At 47.7% G+C, this 20559-nt stretch overlaps 1 protein-coding gene and 1 long non-coding RNA gene across 3 annotated transcripts in view; one reads left to right on the plus strand and one right to left on the minus strand.

The window, feature by feature from the left end:
• Positions 1-951: 951 nt before the first annotated feature.
• The window catches only part of LOC112811659 (RH-like protein), a 36250-nt gene continuing 16642 nt past the window's right edge, over positions 952-20559 (plus strand). For both annotated transcript variants that reach the window (XM_025855874.2, XM_025855873.2), the window contains exons 1-6: positions 952-1152; positions 9643-9829; positions 13486-13636; positions 17874-18024; positions 18751-18917; positions 20421-20558. In XM_025855874.2, coding sequence (XP_025711659.1) covers positions 975-1152; positions 9643-9829; positions 13486-13636; positions 17874-18024; positions 18751-18917; positions 20421-20558 — 972 coding nt within the window. In that variant the 5' untranslated portion in view covers positions 952-974. The remainder of the gene's footprint in view (positions 1153-9642; positions 9830-13485; positions 13637-17873; positions 18025-18750; positions 18918-20420; position 20559) is intronic.
• LOC141374442 (uncharacterized) lies at positions 4598-9100 on the minus strand. The gene is made up of 3 exons (XR_012381337.1): positions 8980-9100; positions 7106-7182; positions 4598-4852 (listed from the first exon to the last, which is right to left on the minus strand). It is a non-coding gene; the product is annotated as an uncharacterized lncRNA (long non-coding RNA).

Genomic DNA, 20559 nt, shown 5'->3' on the forward strand with positions numbered 1-20559 from the left:
CCTTCCTTTCTCCCTCTCTTTCTTTATGCTTATTATAGATCAGACCATCTGCTAGGCACATGGATGGGGCTCCAGAAGTTAGCTGCAGGGTAGGAACTGGAGCCCAGGTGCCCTAAGTCCCATTTCAGGGGACTGCCCCTGCTGTGGGACAGGGGTCCTGAAGCTGGTGGTCTGCCTCAGATACGCTACAAGTACTCATGCTCCAGGCAGAGTCCTGGGTTGCTCTGTAAGGAGGTGACCAGAACTGGAGACAACTACAGCCTAGGGCTGGAGCAGGACCCCACCAGATTTTTACTAGAGCTGGACCCAAGCCTCCTTTCTTTTCCCCCACCTTAAATCTGTAGATTTAAGTACAGATTCAAATATAAATAATTTCAACAATGTAACTCTGAAGAGTTAGTTCCCCAGGGGCTTTGTCTGGATCTTTCTCAGGGCTTAGTGTTGTTCTTTGCTTTCATTCATTCATTCATTCGTTCGTTCGTTCTCATTCGATACATTCTTATTAAGAGCTCACTGGTAAGGTCTTAAAGAGAAATTTTGCCAATCCAAAGCCCCCTCTGAGACTCCATTTCCCCATTTGTAAAATAGGAGTGCTGATCCATTCTCTGCCTTGCAAGGATATGGGGAGGGTAAACTGAAGTCATGAGCAAAGGAGGGTTCTTATGTGTGGGTGCCCAGTGAACGGATGCCCTCTTTGAAACTGCGCACAGTGCCCGTCCTAGAGTAGGAATGCAGCAACTACTTGTTGAATGAACGAATAAGTGAGGGACTGAATGAATGACTTAGTGTTGGAATAAATGCATCTCTTCTGCTCCCTGTCACAGTCCTTCTGCTCCTATGTTAACTCCATCAACAGGCCAGCAAAACCAGCCTGCAGCCAGAGATAAGGCTTTTGGCGGGTGTCTCCCCTATCACTCCCTGGAGTGGGGGTGGGGGCAGAGGGGTGGGGGCAGAGGGTTGATGCCTGGAGCTGGATGCCGCACGGACACAGACAAGGACACAGGATGGGCTCCAAGTACCCACCATCTATGCGGGGCTGCCTGCCCCTGTGGACCCTAGTGCTGGAGGTGGCTCTCATTGTCATCTTCTTCTTTTTCACCTCCTCTGACACTTCCTCACAGGATCCGAAGAAGCTCATGGCGAACTTTCGAGGTGAGTGTCCAGGGGGTGGGGGTGGGGGGGTGGTCACGGAGGCAAGTAGCAGGAACAAGGGAAGAGGAGGTCTGTGGTCCTCCAGGGGCTGACATGTTCCTTTCCACAAAGTCTCTGAGTAAATGGGTTCCCACACCTTCTCCCATAGGTTGCGCAGAGACCCAGACAACAATGTAGGCTCCCCCTTTAGGACCAACATGGACATCTCCTCCTCCATGAAGCCTTCCTTGATTTGTCAGGGCAGTGAGGGGCCTCCTATTCTGTATTTCTAGAATTTCCTTTGCCAAATGGTCTTCATAAGTCTCTGCTTCTCTGTCCCTTCCCCCTCTTTCTCCTGAACAGCAAGGAATTTCACGTTGTTTGGCTTTTAGTTTTTATTTCCTTTTTTTTTTTTTTTTTTGGTCTCTCTTGCTCACTTCTGTACCACCCTCCTTTTGGTAGCTTGAGTCTGTTGCCCCTCCCCCACCCCCAGCCTTCTCCTTCTCACTCATTGGCTGGGAAGTCTACATTCTGTCTGCAAATCCAGAGCCATAAGGTATGGCTGAAGAGGAGTGTAGGATGGTTGTGATTTTATATGCAGCTAAAAATATTCACAGACTGTGATGAGAACAACTGTAAACAAGACAGATGTCCACAGTGGTGTGGCTTTTGCTTTTTTTAAAAAAAAATTGAGATGAGTTTCAAGCATCTCATTGGGCCGATATCTTATCTATGATAATGGATGGGCCACCTTGAGTGTCCTCCCTGAGACAAAGCTGAAGCTCTAGTCTGGTTGAGTGCCTGCTTCTTCCTCAGTGATACTAACTGACTAGTTAGCTGCGAGCAAAGGAAAAGCATCACTGGGCCCTCATCAGCAGTAAGTAGGACAAAGAAATGACTTGGGGAGGGAAGGCTCTACACCACTTCAGGGGCTGGTCCAGAGAGGGGCCCTTAGCGCCTGACGAGCAAGGCCTAGACAAATTTAGGTTCATTTCAGTTTACTTTAATTCTTTTCAGTCCAATACAATGGAATTCAATGCATGCATTCATTCGCGCATGTATTCATTCAACCCTGTATTACATCCAGTGGGGGATCTAGACACGTGCTAATCAGAGCTAATATTTATTTTCTCTTCCTATGTACCAGGCACTATTTAAATGCTTCATATTGAACCCTCACAACAATCTCATGAGTTGGTATGATTATGATCTCTGTTTCTCCTATAAGGAAATGAGGCAATTGGACGTTGAATAATTTGCACAAAGTCACTCAACCAGTGATAACCCAGCAAATTTAAACTTGTGCAGCCTGGTTTTAGTTTCCATGCACGTAACCACTATGCTTCACTGCCCTGTTTTACGGTGAACTTGAGTCACCTGTCATATAACCAGTGGGTGTAGGGGCCAGTATTTCAACTCTGTATGTTGGCGCCAGGGTCCACATTTTTTACCCCTCTGCTATGCTGGTAACACAGAAATGAAGTGCCCTCAGACACTCACTTTACATGGAAGCACAGAGGAGGGCCCATCAGGCAAGGGAGTTGGTGGTGTCAGGGAAGGCTTCTGGAAGGAAGTGACTGACCAGCCACATCCTGGAGGCTCGGTAGGAGTTAACCATGTGAAAATGGATCATCAGCCAGAGTGAGAGGACAGCAAGAGCTGGTGTGTGCACTCACTGGAGTGGACCAGGTTAGGGTTTAACATCGCAACATCGGAGCCCAAAGAAGGCAGTAGGGCATGGTGGACCCACTGGGTTGAGTAAGGAGCTTGACCTTCACGCAGCTGAGCTGATAGGAAGCAGGGGTGTGGTGAGTTTGGGTTCAGGTTGTGGAGAAAGCCATTCCAGGGCTAGTGGAGGGGTAGGGGAAAGGGCCATGACTTGAGGTGGGAGACCAGTGTGTGGGGCTTGTGTGTAGTATGGACCAGAGGGCTTTAAACGCTTCTGATCACACACACCATTTTTTAAGCACGTACCATACTTACATGTCATCATCAAGTACTGCTGCGTGAATATATTTTGTACATTATAATAATACACACAAATTAGGAAATCTGAAAGAGGTCAAATGAAATACATAATATTTTCAAATTACTGATTGTGATGGTGCCAATCAATCTCAAGGCAAGGTCCATTGTTTCCATTACTGAGAGTGGATGTAAATCCATTCCTAGAGTCTTCTTGATAACTTCAAATTCTCCTGGTTGACTTCCTGTGAGATCTAATTAGACTGACTTTTTTAAAACCTTGAATGTGACAGATGAAGAGTTTACACAAGAAATAGCACTCTGCCCTTTTTTTTCTTACGCTTGGCTGCCATTATGGTTCTGCCTTCATTCTGTGGTTTTAGGCAGGCATTGTTCAAGCCATTAGTCCATTTTGTAAAGGTTAGTTGAGCTAAAACTAGGTTACCTTATCAGTCAATTCACTTAATCTAATCGAGTCCATGTGAACTCAATGTTATTCAAACCAGCCAAGTCCAAAAAGACATTTTTGAGGCAATCAGCATGAATCCTATAGGACATACAGGAATTGTTGTTTGTTTTGTTAAGTCTGATAATAGTATGGTGGGTTTTTTTTTTTTTAAGGCCCTATCTGCTAGAGAGGTATATTGAAATGAAGCAATGTCCAGGACTTGCTTAATGCCAGACCAAAAAAAAAAAAAAACCCAAAAAAAACCAAAAAAGGAAACAAGTGGAAAGGATAATAAAAACCAGATCAGCCCCGTGTGGGACAGTCATCAAAGCTGGGAATGGGGACATGACATTCACCATGCAACTCTCTGTTTTTGTATATGCTTAATGTTTTCCATAATAAAGAATTAAATTTAAAACGAAAAGCAAAAAAAAAAAACAAAAAAAACCCAAAACCCTGCCATTCACTGCAACATGATGAATACGGAGAAACACGTCCCCCTCTTCCCAGTGGCCCAATATTCCCTCAGGACTCCTTCCAAAGCTAGGAGCCTAGAAACTGTCTGACATCCTGAGCAAGCAGAGGAGGCTCCTGGGTCAATGTGGATCTTAAGTACTTGCAGAGCTGCAAACTTCACCAAGGCCCTTTGGAGGTAGGATAGCCTAGATCAGTGGTTCTCAAAGTGTGGTCCCCAGGCTACCACCTCAGCCACTAACAGCTCAGGAATGTGTTAGAAATGCAGATTCCCGGGCCCGGATCCATACCCACCGATCAGAAATATTCAGGGTGGGGTTTAGCAAACTGTGTTTTACCAAGCCCTCTAAGTGACTCTTATGCACATGAGAGTTTGAGAAGCATTCGAGGCAGACTGATTCAAACCCTGCCTCTGCCCCTTCTTAGCTGCGAGAACTTGGGCAAATTATTCCGCCTCTCTTGCCCTCCATTTCAACCATGTCACATGACATGGGTCACATGACAACAGTCACATGGACAATAGTACTTTTTCAATTTGTTGTTGGAAGGTTTGAAAGAACGAATACATATACAGACTGATTAAGAGTATTCACTTTCATTATTAATAAACTTCAATTTCTTATATTTTTACAAAATCAAATAAAACTAGAAGGGCTCATATCTTCTTCCAGCAGCCCCTGTAGATTGTCTGGAGCATCTTCTGAGGTGTGTGTTCCCTACGCCGATGACCACTGGTCCCACAGCCAGTGATGAGGCCATATGGGCAGGGAGAGCAAAGGAGACGCAAAGTGTCAAAATATTGAAGAGACAGCTAGGAGATCAAACGAGCTGTACCTGGTGGAAGTGAAGGAGGGTTTTAAGGATGACTTCAGACATGAGCTTTGGTATATGGAAGTGCCAATTCCTGAGACAAGAAGCACAAGGGGAGGAGCAGTTTGGGAGGTAAATAAACAATATATTCATTCTGGGCTTGGGGTTGAGGCGCCTATGAGACGCTTAGGAGAAGCAGAGTGTAGCAGTTAAACTATTGCTGCATAACAAACCACCCCCAAACTTAATGGCTGAAAAAAGCAACCATTTAATTTGCTCATGATTGTGATTAAGTGGTTCAGCAGAAGAGTCATAGCAGTAAAAGAGGATAAGCCCCAATGAGTGGGTGCTTTTCAAATCTTGGCTTGTAACATGTTGACTAATGTCGCATTGGCCCAAGCAAATCACAAGGCCCAACCCAGGCAGGAGGGGTCTATACTGGAAGGTGTGATTCATCGGGAGCCATTACTGTAACAATCTACACACAGAGCCTGCTCTAGGAATGCCACGTTGGGGAAACATCCTGGACCCTGCACTGTGGATACTACCCAGGTCCCCTCCCCTGCTCCCCAAAGGGAGGAGAGCTACCAAAAGACATTTCCACTGACATGTAAATACAGTACCCCCAAATCCTACAATGTTCCAATCCCCTTTGATTGGGACATCCCTTTTTCTATTCCCTGTCTGCTGTAGGGGTACAGGTAAGATGGGAATAGAGGCTAGGGTTCCTCTGTAGAGGAACAGAAGTCAGCCTAGGGGTCTATGGTTGGTCCCAGTCTGGGGCTGCAGAGGTCTTCCCAGTCAGCAGTGGGGAGAACAGTGTGGAAGTCGAGCCTAGAGCCTAAGGGCCAGAAGCTGGTTCTGGCTTCAAAGCTGTTGGTGCTGAAGTGTCTGCAGGCCAAAGGAAGGAACAAAGGTGGGTGGAAACACAGGGGCAGCCAGGCCAGAGGAGGGGGGAACGGTCTTGCCCAAAGCCATACAACCAATAAGTGGCAGACACAGGATAATAGTGTCTAACACTGTGTATCCAATGCCGGGCTAAGTGGTTTGCACACGCCAGTGAAAATGTTCACGGGGATCCTCTGAGCAGGTGCCATTGTTTCATACCCATTTTACAGATTAGGAAGCTGGGACACAGAGGTAGAGCCAGGCTCTAAACCCTGACAACCTGACTCAGAGTCTTCACCATTATACCCTGTGTGCTGTGTGGAAAAGCATGATACATCGTGGTTAAACCCAGATGGTCAGCATTCAGATCGCTCACCATTTGCTAGCTCTGTGACCTGGGCTAGTTATGGCGCCTCTCTGGGCCTCCCTTTCCTATCTGTAAAAGGTGGATAATAAATAGTACCTACTGCATGAAGTGGTTGCAGGTAAAGCCATAAGGCACTTAGAATGGTGCCTGGTGTGTGGAGGGCACCATGCACGGGCCTGCTGTTGCCAATGCTGGTCATCATTGCCTCCTCTCACACCAGCGGACTCTCAACTTAGACCCTTCCTGCGAGTCGTGGGGCTTTCATAAAATTCTCCCGAAGGCCTGTCTTAGACTGTAGAACTCCCCTCTGGGGCCCAGTCATTGGGACCCCTGTAGCACATCCACTCCTTATCACCTCCAGACACCTTAGAGTCCATTAGCTTATCAGCCCAGCAGCTGATGTGGGGTGCAGCGCGGAATCTGAGAGGGGGAGGCTAGCACCACTGGGGATGCCCTGAGCTGGGACCTGGCCCTGAAGTGGGGGTCCCAGTCCTGAGACTGAGGAGGAGTTGGAGGGGGGCCTAGAGTTCTGGGAGGCCAGGAGAGGAAGCAGGAGGGTGCAGAGAGTGAAGAGAGGCCTGACATCGAATGTTATTGACTCATCCATTTAGGGTGACTGGGCTCTGTCAACAGCTCCCAGAAACTGCCCCCCGGCCTTCATCCCATGGGGTGGAGTACAACTCCTCCCTCAGGGACAGTGTGGGGCCTTGGGGAGGAAGGCCCTGAGCTCCTCTGCCTGGCAGCAGTGACAGGCATGGCAGCTGTGCCTGATAAAGCCCCCCAGCCCAGATCCTCTGACTCTCTGCCCTATGCTGGTTACTCCCCTCTCCCCACCCATTGAGTCTCTCCTCAGAATATGCCAGAGCTATAAGGGCCTTAGAGAGTAGCAAGTCCAACTCACACGTGTTTACAGAGAGAGAAATTGAGGCCCCAAGAGGGTAGGGGACTTGCTTGGGTTCCATTAGTGAGGTGGGGGCAAAGAAAAGCAAGAAACAGCCTAGCCTGGTGGAAGAGCACTGTACCTGGAGTTCAGAGCATGGCTTTGCTGCTAGCATGCTGTGTGGCCTTGAGGAAGTCACAGGCTCTCTCTGGTCTGCTTCTGTAAAATGGGAGGAAAATGAAAGGCTCTCCCTACTCATGGGATCTTCAATAAGTCCAGACCCTACGCATATGGTGTGGCTGCTAGATGGCAGATGTGTTTGGTTTAACGGCGGGACTTAATACAAGATTGAATCGGAATACCGATTGTTGGGTGTGCTGTCTCCAGTTGGCCACAGGCCTTACCACTCCCAAAGATGCACTGCGCCTTTCATACACATAATTTCCTGCTTGGTTTCTGAAAGAATTTGAGTGATCCTTATACAAAATGTGCCCCGTCACTCCCACTCCTAAGAGGATGTAAGCAGGAGACAGAAACATTGCCTGCACCTCTCTCGCCCCATGGCAGAGGAGAAGGGGCAAGAAGTTGAGTCAACGCCATTTCTCACCCGCTCCCCAAGTTCCTAGACCCTCTGGAGGTCCTCGGGGGTCTCCAACGTCCTGGTGTAATCAGATTGTTCCGGAGGCATCAATACCCACCCACATCTCACACGCAAGATCCTGTGCGTTTCTCAATGAAGGTGAATTTAAATGTGACTTGAAGGGGCTTTCTGAGACTTTGGAGAGTTCTGGAAAAGAGTGCTTCCTCATTGTTATCAGAGCCAGGGCTGGAGGTGGAGACCAGGTCGGTTCTTATTACTGTGATGGTGAGGATGGTGGTGGCAGGAGGGGGAGAACCACCATTTCCCGAGCGTCCTCCCTGCGCCAGGCGCCGTGCTAAGCCCTTGAACAAAACCTCACCTCCTTCAGCTCTCCCGGCCCCCTCTGGGGTGGGCACAATTGCCCTTATTTAGCGGATGAGGAAAGTAAGCAACCTAGGAGGCCACACAGCTATGAGGTTGAAGCAGATAAAATGCCATTTTTATAGGTCAAAATGCTCAAATGTTGGCAATTTTAATATGGTTTAACCTGATGGGAAAGGACGGAGCTGGGATCAAACAGAACTGTCCAAACCTGAAGTCCATGCCGTTTTTCGTCTCTGTGTGTTTTGTTTTGTTTGTTTTTGCTTACTGTCTGCATGCTGGTTGTAGAAAATTTAAACACCGAGAAAAAACAAGTAAAACCCTCCCAAACCCAGAGATAATATCATGGGGGGACAACTTCTTTCAAGTTCTCTCCCCAGGCATTTATACATGGGAAATAGTTGGTGTTTGTTGATAAAACAGTCTTCCTATTCTGAGCAATTGGGTGCATTTTATCATTGGATTCTGGCCACCAGACGAAGAGTGTGATTATTTTTCCCATTTAACAGGTGAGAAGACAAAGAACAGATAGTGTGGTAGTTGAAGGCACAGGCTTCAGAGCAGATCATCTAGGTTTAAATCTGACTGGAAGAGCTGGGGCAAGTTACTTAACTCCCCTGTGGCTCAGTTTTCACATCTGTGAAATGGTGATAATAGCACCCACCTTGAAGGGGGGTTGGGAGAAGGAAGCGGGCTGGTCTGTGTGATGTGATTAAAACCGTGTTGCTGGGGCTCCTGGCTGGCTCAGTCTAGAGAGCATGTGACTCTTGATCTCAGGGTGGTGAGTTCAAGCCCCATGTTGGGCGTAGAGATTATTTAAAAAACAACAACAACAGTGTTGCTACATGAGAAACACTTCATAAATGTGGGTTGTTACTAAAGCTCAGAGACGTTAAATAACTAGATGAAGTCACAGCTAGAAAGTTCCAGATTCCTGATTTTGAACCCAAGTTTGTCAAGCCGCTACCCATTTTTCCCAAACTTGGAATTAAAGTGTCCACCCTTTTCCTTTTGCTGGACCTCTCCCTGCCATCAGATAAGTCTCTCGCACTCACCTGCTGCAGCAGCCCCTGAACAGGGTCTGAGGCTGGAAAAGGTGAGGGTCACTCAGATGGTCCTGGTGCTTCCTGCCGGCCCACTGGGTCCCTCCCAGCAAGTGACGAAGGGAGAGAGCTGCTTTCTGAAAAGATAATTTGGTTCTTACCAACAGGATCTCTGAGCTTCCTCTGGGCCCTCTTTTCTGGGCCAAGTCATTGGCTTCTGCACTCTTACTTTGTCATGCACATGATCAGGTTGAATCTGCTCCTCAGTAGCCACAGTAATTACCTTTACTGGATGTCGACTGTGTGCCAAGCACTGGTCCAGATGCTTTACACATGTTCAAATCATTAAGTTTAATAATAACAGTAATTGCCACAGTTACCGAGCACTCACTACGGGCAAGCCCTGCCTTTGTGCTTCACCAGCATTAGCTCATCATATCCTAACCCCAACCCTGCCTGGTATGTATTGTCCCCATTATTCAGATGACAAGACTGAGGCTCAAAGAGGCAAACTAACTTGTCCCAGCACTCTTTAATGATCTCTTCCAGCTGCCATCCCATAAATTCATACAGAATGTATGTAAATTCTAATTCTGTAAGCTCTGTAAATTCTAATTTCTAACTTTCCATCTTGTCTGCTTCTCTTGCTCCTTCTCCATATCTGCTCCTGGGCAGTCCTCCAGGATGTGACCATCATGGTGGCCCTTGGCTTTGGCTTCCTCAACTCGTCTTTGCGGAGATATGGCTGGAGCAGTGTGGCCTTCAACCTCTTTTTGCTGGCCCTGGGGGTTCAGTGGGCAGTCTTGATGGATGGCTTCCTGGAACGGCCCTTCCGTAAGAAGGTGGTCATCAAACTGTCCAGGTAACCAGACGACAGCTGTTATCATTTTTTGGGTCCTTGAGGGTATGGGGCCCAAGAGAGCTGGTTCTAGAGGAGCTGGGATGTCCCCTTGAAGCCATGCAATATTGAGGATATCCGCTAACAAATTATTTACTGTTTATCTAAAATTCAAATTGCATCAGGAATCCTATATTTTATCTGACAACCCTGAGCCCAGATCTACAGCCCTCCCCAAGTTCGTTCTTTATTATTGAGTATGATTTGATAAAGTTACACAAGCAATATGGGTTCAAAGAAAAGTTAATAGAGGTTACAGAAAAGAAATAGAAATGTCACAGTTTCTTGAAAACAAAGAAGTACGCTTAGTCCTCAAATGTTGGTGAACAAGAAATAGCCATGCCTTTAAATATTACCTTTGAACCATTTAGATGCATGTATATGAAATTCTAAAAACTAGCAAAATTACCCATGTTGCTAGAAGTCATAATAATGTTTACGAGGAAGGTGATGGTTATTGATTAGGAAGGAGCATAAAAAACATTATGAGACACAGTAAATGTTCTCTGTGTTACCCCAGGTAATGGTTACACAAGGGGATAGATATATATATCCATCAAGTTGTATACTTTTTTTTAAAAAAAAAGGCAGGAAGGGACACCTGGCTGGCTCAGTAGGTAGAGCATGCAACCCTTGATCTAAAGAACATGAGTTCAAGCCTCATGTTGGGCATGGAGCCTACTTAGGAAAAAAAAAAAAAGACAAAAAATTGCAAAATAATAAAAAAGGCATTAGCACTTGACAGGAGAAACTTGGTAAAATTTACCTTGTACATTGTTTTTTGCTCTTATCCAACTCTGAATCTCTGTTCTGCCCAGATGATGGTAAATCCCATCTTAGGCATCTTGGGGAACCGGTCACCTCTCCAGGCCACTCCATCCTCCCCTCCGATGAAACCCTGCTAAGTCTCTGGGCACTGCTGTTGACCATCTCCCCACAAGCCAGAAATGGTACCAGGCAGCACACAAACATTATTTTGTTTAACCCTTCCAGTAGGGGTCTAACTGGGGTACAGCCAAGGAAATAGAGGCTCAGAGAGCTTAAGGCATTTGCCAAGAGTCACAGGGCTAAGTGGTGGTAATGGCTTTAGCTTTTTACTATCTGCAACCCTCCCCACACCCTCCAGGGTGGTTATGACATGAGCCATAGCCCAGTCAGTTCCTTCCCTGTTGGCCCTGAAAAAACCCTCCACATTTTTTCTTCTAACAAGTTTTAGAGCTAATCCCCATGTGGATTTGATACCCACCCACCCCCACCCCCAAGAAACACCTGGGAAGAGGCAAAGGGTACTCTCTGGAAGAATTCTGACAGTGGTGGCCCTAGTCTGGCGTTTCTGCTGCCTTGCCTTCAGCCTCCTGCCCCTTAGTGTCCAGGCATCATCTCTGGGCTGTTCCTTCTAAGGTACCGCGCCCACGGGGGCCAACTTGTTCTTGACTCAGTCCAGGAAGACAAGAAGAGGCCATCTGCAGCCTGAGTGAACTCCCCTGCCCCACCTCTGGCAGCCTGGATCCTCCCAGCTGTGACCCCTGCTGGGACCGGTTCACAGATTTGAATAACGAGCTCCTTCCTGACCTTTCCAAGGGCCTGGCTGCTTCAGGGGGCAGTGCCCAGGCCTGCCTCCAGGACAGGGTCCTCCCTTCTCCCTTGGCCTCACCCACACTGTGCAGCCTGACTTGGCACTGAATTGCCTTGAGTCACCGATGACCAGTCCCTTCGGGGCAGGGGCCTCTCCTGCTCAGCTCTGTCCTTTGTTTTCCTCCTGTAGTAAAGACTTACTAAATGGTTTTTGGAACCAAAATGAAAAGAAAAGCAACCCTGAGAGTTGTGATATATTTAATGCTGTATTTTGAGAGGTTCAGGAGGGCTCTGCTGGAGGATATAGCAATAACCAACCCTCTTACTGTGCTTGACACACATTAACTCACTTTACCCTTATGACAGCTTCACAGGCCCGGCCTCCACCTTACAGATGAGGACACTGAGGCACAGAGTGGTTCAGTAATTTTCCCAAGGTCACACAGCCAGGAAGGGACTGAGCCAGGATTCCAACCTAGGCTGGCTGGACTGGAGACTGCACTCCTGAACACTGCACCTCACTGTCTCAACACCTCCCCAGCACCAACTGGCCCCCGGGGTCTGACATCCCACCACTGGCATACATCCCCTTGAATTAGGCCCTTGCCAATTAAGTGAACACTCACCAAAAAGACATAACGCGGCCTAACTTTGAGTAACTCCTATTCTAAATAATTCCCGATCCCCGTGAGACTCCTTCCCCAGGCCCTTGGCCCTCTTCTGATGGTCCCTCTGAAGTCCTTGAGCCTTAAGCAAGGTACTACGTTGGCAGCAAATGCCAGGGAGGCTGTGTCCAGACTTCAGAGCACAGGCTTTAGATCCAGGCCAACTGGGTTTGAACCTCACATTTGTCATTAACTAACTTTACGGCCAAAAGTGTCACCTCTTCTAGTCTCAGTGTCCTTTTCTGTAACGTAGAGGTACTGAACGGTACCCTAGCCACATTTCTAGAGGGCCACTTAGAAGATTAAAATTTAAATGAGGTGAGGTAGTTGTAAGCCTATTATACATAATGCTTAATAAATTATTGTTATTTTGTAGTGGTGGTTGTAGCATCAGAGAGGGGAGGTGGTCTCAGAGCAAGGTGCCTAGAGAGGGTAAGTTGGTTTAACCACCATGGATTATTCTGCTCATTGCCACCTCCCCCAGGAAGCCCTCCCTGATGGGTCCAGTCCACACTGCTCTCTCCCTCCAGTGAACCCCTCTAGCCATGTAACAATCATGGATAGTCTTAGTAGACAGATTCACGATGTCAGCCCCATCTCCCCAGCTGGATCATAAGTGCCTCGAAAACAAATTGTTTTCTTCTCCTGAATCCCCATCCTGAGCTAGTTCATTGGTCAAGGGACGGAAGGAATCAGTAGTAGTGCTAATAATGCGGGCTTCTACTTCCCAGTTAGTTCTTTGTGCCAATCATGGTGCTAGACACACAGGCACAGATATTCCTTCTAATCCCCACAGCACTACCACAAGATAAATATTATCATCACTCTTATTTTACAGATGAAGAAACAGGCCCAGTGAGATTAAATAGTTGCTCAAGTGGAAAAGCTGGGACTGGAAGCAGGCTTGTCCTACTTCTAAACCGACTCTTTCGATTACCAAGGAGACCGTGGGGGGCTGCAGAAAGGCAGGCAGGCCAGCAGGTGAAGAGCGCCCTCTATTGAGCATCTTTGTGAGATGCAGGCAGAAGAGAAGCCGTGGGCAGAACCCCAGTTGTCAGACCCTAGAAGGGGGTCCTGAGGGAACAATCAGCCTCTGTAACTCACCATGACATTCCTACGAGAAATTCAGAATGGCTTCAGTAGGAATGAGTATGTGCAGATCAATTTCTCACCCTGATGCCACCCTGATGGGGGAAGGAGCCCCCGGAGACCGCAGATGGGGCTGCATCCGTTCCCATGAGGATGGAATCTTGTTTCCTTGTTTTCCTACTGTGTCCCTAATTTCTTGGACAGCGCCAGGCTTGCTGAATGAGTGAATGAGTGAATAACGAAGGAGAGGATCCTTTTCAGTCATCCCTGTCTCTCTCTCTCTCCCCCCAGTATTAAGTTGGCCACCATGAGTGCTATGTCTGTGGTCATCTCAGCGGGCGCCGTGCTGGGGAAGGCCAACCTGTTGCAGCTGACGTTGATGGCACTGGTGGAGGTGACGGTCTTTGTCACCATGAGGATGATTGACAGGCAGTACCTCAGTGTGAGTCATGATGCTGTGAGGAGGGGACTTTGGGGAGGAGGGGTTTGGAGGTGGAGGGGGGTGGATAGTGCCTCCATTTGGTGGAGTTTCTGGGATTTAAAAATTATAAAGACAGACCCAAATGGGGTTCCAAAATTGTGATCTATGCTAAGTGTTTAAATATAGCAACCTAATGGTTTTAACTGGAGGTGGCGCAGTCACTGGTGATGACAAGGTCTAAGGTTTCAGAGGGGATATGGGTGGCAGAAGTGTAATGTAGGAAAGTTATTAGGAGAGAAAGCGTCAAGGAACAGAGAGAGGGAGTTGGATGGATCAAGATGATGACCTGGAGGAGTGATAGAAAGATGGTAAGGCAGGTGCTGAAATCCTTAGAGACCAAGAAGCAGGTGGACAATCAGCAAGGAGTGTAGAGTCCACCAGCATGTTCTTCAAGGGAGCTGGAGATACTTGGGAGGGAAAATGAACAATGGTCTAGAAGTTTAGATTTGAAGTTCTTATTATTTACTAATTTTTGGTTCTCTTCATCTTTCTATATGACTTTATTTTAACCCCTAACTACTTCAGCGTAGTAGTATTTCCTATAAACAAGGGCATTCTTTTACATAACCATTGTTCAGTTAACAAATTTTAGAAATTAACGTTGACATATTATTATCTAACTCAAATTTCCCCAATAATATCCTGTTACAGCAATATATATATATATATTTTTTTTCTTTCTTTCTTTCTTTCTTTTTGGTCCAGGGTCACACTTTCATTCAGTTCTCATGTCTCCTTAAACTTTTTCAATCTGGAACAGTTTCTTAGTTTTTCTTGATATTTCATGAACTTGACATGTTTTGAGGTTACAAGCCAGTTATTTTGTAGAATGTGGGTTTGTCTACAGTTTCCTCATGATTAGTTGGAAGGTATGCATTTTTGGCAGGAATTACACAGAAGAAGTGATGTTGTGCCCTTCTCAGTGCATCATATCAAGAGACACATGCTGTCAATTTGTCCCATTACTGAGGATGTTAACTCTGGTCACCTGTTAAGATTTTGTCTTCCAGGCTCTTCCACTGTAAAGTTACTATTTTCCCCTTTGTAATTAAAAAGCATCTTGTGGGGGAGATAATATTCTGTAAAATCCTGTTTCTTATCAAACTTTCACCCACTTTCTTTTTTTTTCATATTTTATTTATTTATTTGACAGAGAGAGACACAGTGAGAGAGGGAACACAAGCAGGGGGAGTGGGAGAAGGAGAAGCAGGCTTCCCACAGAGCAGGGAGCCCCATGCGGGGCTCGATCCCAGGACCCCGGGACCATGACCTGAGCCGAAGGCAGACGCTTAAGGACTGAGCCACCCAGGTGCCCCTAACCCACTGTCTTTAGCAACTATTGATTTTTTTTTTTTGCCTGAATCAATTAGCACTCTGATGACTATCAATATTGGTTTTCTTTCTTTTTTTTTTCCCCTTAAATATTTTATTTTTGGGGGGCCTGGGTGGCTCAGTTGGTTAAGCATCTGACTTTGGCTCAATCATGATCTCAGGGTCCTGGGATTAAGCCCTGCATTGGGCTCCCACTAAGCAGGGAGTCAGTTTCTCCCTCTGCCCCTCCCCCCTGCTCGTGCTCTGTATCTCTCTCTCAAACAAATAAATAAAATCTTTTTTAAAAAAAGATGTTATTTTTAATTAGTCTCTACACCCAAAATAGGGCTCATACCTACAACCACCAAATCAACAGTCACATGCTCTAAGGACTGAGCCAACCAGGTGCCCCCAGTATTGGTTTTCTAATTCCATCTTCCCTTCCACGACCATTAGTTAGCATTCCGCTGTAAGAAAGAACTTTCTTTTCTCCTCCATTCAGGCATACACTCATTCATTCATTCATTTCACTATGGGCTCACGGAGTCACCCAGACATACTCTCATTTTTTTTTCTCTCTGCTTACCATAAGAACTAACTGCAACTCCTTGGTTTCAAGGAAGAAAACTGCACTGGAACTTTTTTTTAGGCAGAAAGAGGGGACCACCGAGGTCAGGAGTAGCAGTTAGCCTCAGGACTGGAATTGTATATGAGAAGCCTTTAAGATCCTAGGTAGTTCATGCTCTCCATCTTTTGGTTCTGTTCCTCTCTGTACGTCTAATTTCTGTGCACATCAGCATTCTCTTCAGTGGAGAACATGTTCTCTCCACCCCCTTCTTTTCCGGGCTTCGAAGTCCCAGATCCTGCAGGAACCTGCCCTCCTCTCTCACGGGTTCCAGTTCTAGGGTCCAGTAAAGAAAGAACCTGATTGGCTCACGCAGACACGTGTCTGCTTTGGCCCAATCAGCTGCAGCCAGCGTGGAGGGCGGGTCACGCAGTGAACACGTGGCGGGTCCAGAAAAAGAGGTAAATTTCGAGAGATGGAAAGCTCCCTGCGGGCCGGGCGTGGTAAATGTTTTCCTACTTATAAAGGGCTGCAGGGATGCAAAGCCATCTATCTCCTCTCTTTATGGCTTTGACTCTAGTTTAGTTGGTGCCGGGGAGGATTCAGCACTGATTTTTGAGAGTTGGCTGCTTCACCTAAAAACGTCAGTTCAGCCTGGGTTTATTGAATGGAAAGGCTCGGGGAAAACCAGAGTCAGCAACCAGAGCTGCTTCGGTGGCGGCAACTCCAGAAATGAGTGCAGGGTTCCACGCCAATCCCCACGTGTGGTTCCTGGATGCCTGGGAGACCTCAGACATTAAAAACGCAAGACCTCTTTTCAGTTCTTCCAGGCGACTTCATTTTCATGTATGCCTGAATGTGAATGTATCCTTCCCATTCACTCATTCCTTTCACAAATATTTATTCCGTGCCTATTACGTACCAGGCATCTTTTCGGCAGTGGGAAAATGCTACTGTGGTGGACCTTCCATTCCAGAGGGAAAGACTGCCAATAAGCAATCAACGTAGGCAAACGACACGGCATGTTAGATGGCGTTAAGTACGTAGAGAGAAAATAAAATGAGAAAGGAGATATGAAGAATCGAGAGGGGGATAAAATGTTAGATAAGGTGGCCAGGGAAGGCTTCCCCAAGTAATTTTGAGTAGAGACATGAAGGCGGGGAGTGCACAAGCCACGTGGGTGCCTGAGCACAGTGGCAGGTCAAGGGCGGGGGGGCGGTGGGGGAGTGGTCTGCCTCTTCCCAGGAGTATTTTATCATCCACACTGTTTAGAATTGTTGGCACAGGGTAATAATAAAAAGCAGACAGACTTCTAATAGCTTTTATTATCGTTTTAAATTCTCCAATGCACCCCCTTACTGCCTGCACCCAGGGTGGGCCACTCCCTCCACCTTGCATTCCAGGCATTGGAAAAGCCAGAGTGAAGTGGGACTGATGTGGGAGCATGCCTGTGGGTTGGAGGAAGAGCAAGGAGAGTGTGTCAGGAGTGGAGCAGGAAATGAAGTCAGGGAGGTTAGGGGAGAGCAGGTCACACAGGGTTCTACAGGTCATAGCCAGAACGCGGACTTTGAATTGAGTGAGAGAGGAACCATTGGGAGATTCTGAGCAGAGATGGCCATGAACTGACTTAGATGTTCGTAGGGTCACTCTGGCAGCTGTGTGGAGTGTAGTCAGTAGAGGGACAAGGGTGGAAATGGGGGTACCTGCTAGAAGGTTACTGCAATAATTTGGAGGTAGTGGTGATGGTGGGGCTTAAATCAGGGTGGGGTCAGTGAAACCTGGTGGTAAAAATTCTGCCAATTCTGGATATTTTTTAGAGGCAGAGTTGACAGGACTTACCAGTAGTCCACTAAGTGAGTTATTAAGGATTACTAACTTTGATATTCATAAAGCAAAATTAGCATATGTCTAGAATTTACTAAAGACTTTAGTTTCGTATTATAAAAAGTCTGGCTGCTTCCTGCCGCAGAGTTTATATCACTCATCACTCATAAATTCTGCTGAAAAGTAGGAAGCAGTGGGGGTGCATGTCCATGTGACTTTTTGCCTCACCTAAGTAGATCTCAGCCAAAAGCATTTAAGAGCTACTGATAAGGCCAAACCAGCAACTTCCTTGGAATAAACCCATGGCTGCTCCTGGGTCTCTCCTGGGTCTCCTCTGAAAGGGGAACTGCTGGATTGGGGAGGCTCCAAACACCAGTGTCATGACTCCAAGTCACACCTTCTGAACTTGAGTGAAGTTTGGAACTGTCTCCCAGGAACAGGAGGTTGGCCTGTGGGCAGGGGCTGTGGGCATTCACCACCCTGCTGGCTTTGTTGCAGATGGACAACCACGTAAGCATGATGCACATCCATGTGTTTGCAACCTATTTTGGGCTGATGGTGGCCTGGTTCCTCTCGGGGTGTCTGAATGAGAGAGTGACAGAGGAGAAGAATCAGACAGCAAAGAGCTCCAGTTTGTTTACCATGCTGGGTGAGGACAAGGTGGGGTGTGTGTGGAGGGGGTCTCACCCCTGGAGTGAGCGAGAGGCTCTCCGATGGCTCTGTGGAAAAATCTCCCTCCTTTACCAACCTGCCCAGGGTTCTTGGAGCCCCTCCATGATGATTCAGCTCCCCAGCTAGTGTTGGAGGGATTCACAATCCCATCTAGGGCAACGCTCTTCATTAATATCCACAGGAGAGGGGAGATGCGTTACCCTTGAGTTTAAATCAGTTTGCCTCATCCTTTTGTCATCGAGCAAAGGGAGGGAACTGCACAAGTGGAGAAGGGAGAGGGTGGGGAAGAGACCAGTAATACTGGCGTATCTGGCAAAGCCGCAGCGGAAATGCAGAAGCCCGACTGGGAGAAGCCGAGAGGAAATCGGGCAGTGAACCGGGCAGTAGGGGACCCAACAGCCAGCCGCGAGGCCAAAATCAAAGTGGCACACGACATTTTCAGAATAAGCATTTGGCCATCACAAGCCGGGCTCAGGAGGCCTGGGGGTTGGTGATTTAAACTCTCTGAGCCTTTGTTTTTTTGCCCGTGAAGTATGTTATGAGCCCTAGCAACTTGAGAATTCAGAGGAGACATGACTTGCCCAAAAAGTCACATAACTAAAAAGGGACAAAGCTGAGACTTGCCTGCTCCAGGAAGCCCCCGCAGGCTCAGGCTTTGGAGTAGCAGTGCTGGCTCTGGCCACTGACCCTCTCTGGCCCCCAGGAACCCTCTTCTTGTGGATATTCTGGCCGAGTTTCAACTCTGCTCTGCTGGATATTCCAAAGGAAAGGAAGAATGCCGTGTTCAACACCTACTATGCTCTCGCAGCCGGGGCGGTGACAGCCATCTCAGTGTCGGCTTTGGCTCACCCCCAGGGGAAGATCAACATGGTAAGGAGGGTGTTGCCCCTCGGGCAGCACTCAGGTCTTCTAGGCTGGACACATATTCGTGCCCCCTGTTCCAGAACCAGCCCCACAGGGTGGGAAAAAGTATTCCGGGTGACAGAGACTTGTCTGCAGTGTCCTGGAGCAAGGGGAAGGGCACTGGCTTATCAAAATGGAGGTGGAATTTGGAGACTATGAAATGATCAAAGGCTCTCTGAGGGGAATGATTAAGTCTATCAGTGTTGACACCAAACAGACGCACGTGTGAACCCTGTTTCTGCTAGTTACTAAAGCCAGCCACCATGAGCAAGTCAGCAGAGGAGAGCTAGAATAGAATCAGCCAGGCTCTCCCCTTCCCCTAAGAAATTTCAAGAATGGGATGAATGGAATTGGAGGTAAAGAAGGATGTTACTACCCTAGCCGTGTGACCCTGGTCAAGCCACTTAAACCTTTGGAGCCACAACTGGCTCATATGTAAGGTGGAAATTAAGAGGCCATGCACATAAAGTGCTCCGTGGGGGAAACAGTGCGGGGCAAACACTAGCCATGTTACCAATGTAGCCAGGAGACTGTGTGTGTGAGTTTTTGGGGGGAAGAGAGAGACGAGTGAAAGGCTAGAGCTAAAGATGGAACAAGTTTCCGTGATGATCAGGCATGAGGCCAGCCAGCCAGAGGTGGTGGGGAAAAGTCTAGAGAGACAGCAGGACCTAGAGTGGACAGAATGTGGCCATGCATGACAGGTTAAGCACTGAGGGGAGTGGGTGTCTTTCTGGGGGAGCTCCATGGTGACAGGGAGTCTAGGATCAGACAAGGTAGGGACATCTAGGGAGGCATGTGTGGCCAGAAGGTCAGGGAAGCCCAGAAGCTGGTCCCAGGCCCCAGAGCTCCAAGACCTGGTTAGAGTTGGGAGGGCAGAGGGACGTAGCATGAGAGCGAAGCAAGGCCCCGGTTCTAGGGGACCAAAGGACCGCGGAGATGTGATCCAGGAACGAGACATGGCTGGTGAAAGCTGGATCCAGTAGTACAGGGTGGGCGTAAACACCAAATAGCCAATAATAATGATAAAAAAAAAAAAGTGAAAACAGTAAGAATGGCTTATATTTCTTGAGCCCCTGGCTCAGAGTCTTCCATGTGGTAACTCATTTAGTCTTACAGTAACCGTATTAAGGAGGTACAATCAAAACCCCGTTCTTCTGGTGCAAAAGTTGAAGCAGGAATGGCTCAGTGCCCAAGGACACACCGCTAATAGGTCTGAGGGTGGCTAGGATACACTTTCAAGTTCAGTGCCTCCCAGTCAGGGTGACTGCTCACTGAGCCTGAGAAGTGGAGTAAGATAAAACCACTGATGAAGGTCCCGTAGTCTCAGCAGAGAGGAGGGGATGGTTTCAGGGTCAGCGAAGCAGGGAAGACGTGACAGTGTTGCTTGCTACCAGCTTACCAAGTAACCCTGGGCAAGACGCTGTCCTCTGTGCACCTCGCTTCCTTCGTCCACAAGCTCTTTCTTTGCAGACTCATATCCACAATGCGGTACTGGCTGGAGGTGTGGCTGTGGGCCCTTCGTGTCATCTGATCGCTTCTCCTTGGCTCGCCATGCTGCTGGGCTTTATGGCTGGACTGATCTCCATCTGGGGAGCCCTGTGCCTGCCGG

The sequence above is a fragment of the Callorhinus ursinus genome, unplaced genomic scaffold (genome assembly GCF_003265705.2).
Source record: "Callorhinus ursinus isolate GAN/ISIS: 27379988/994484 unplaced genomic scaffold, GSC_fseal_2.0 scaffold18, whole genome shotgun sequence".
In the NCBI taxonomy this organism is placed as follows: domain Eukaryota; kingdom Metazoa; phylum Chordata; class Mammalia; order Carnivora; family Otariidae; genus Callorhinus; species Callorhinus ursinus.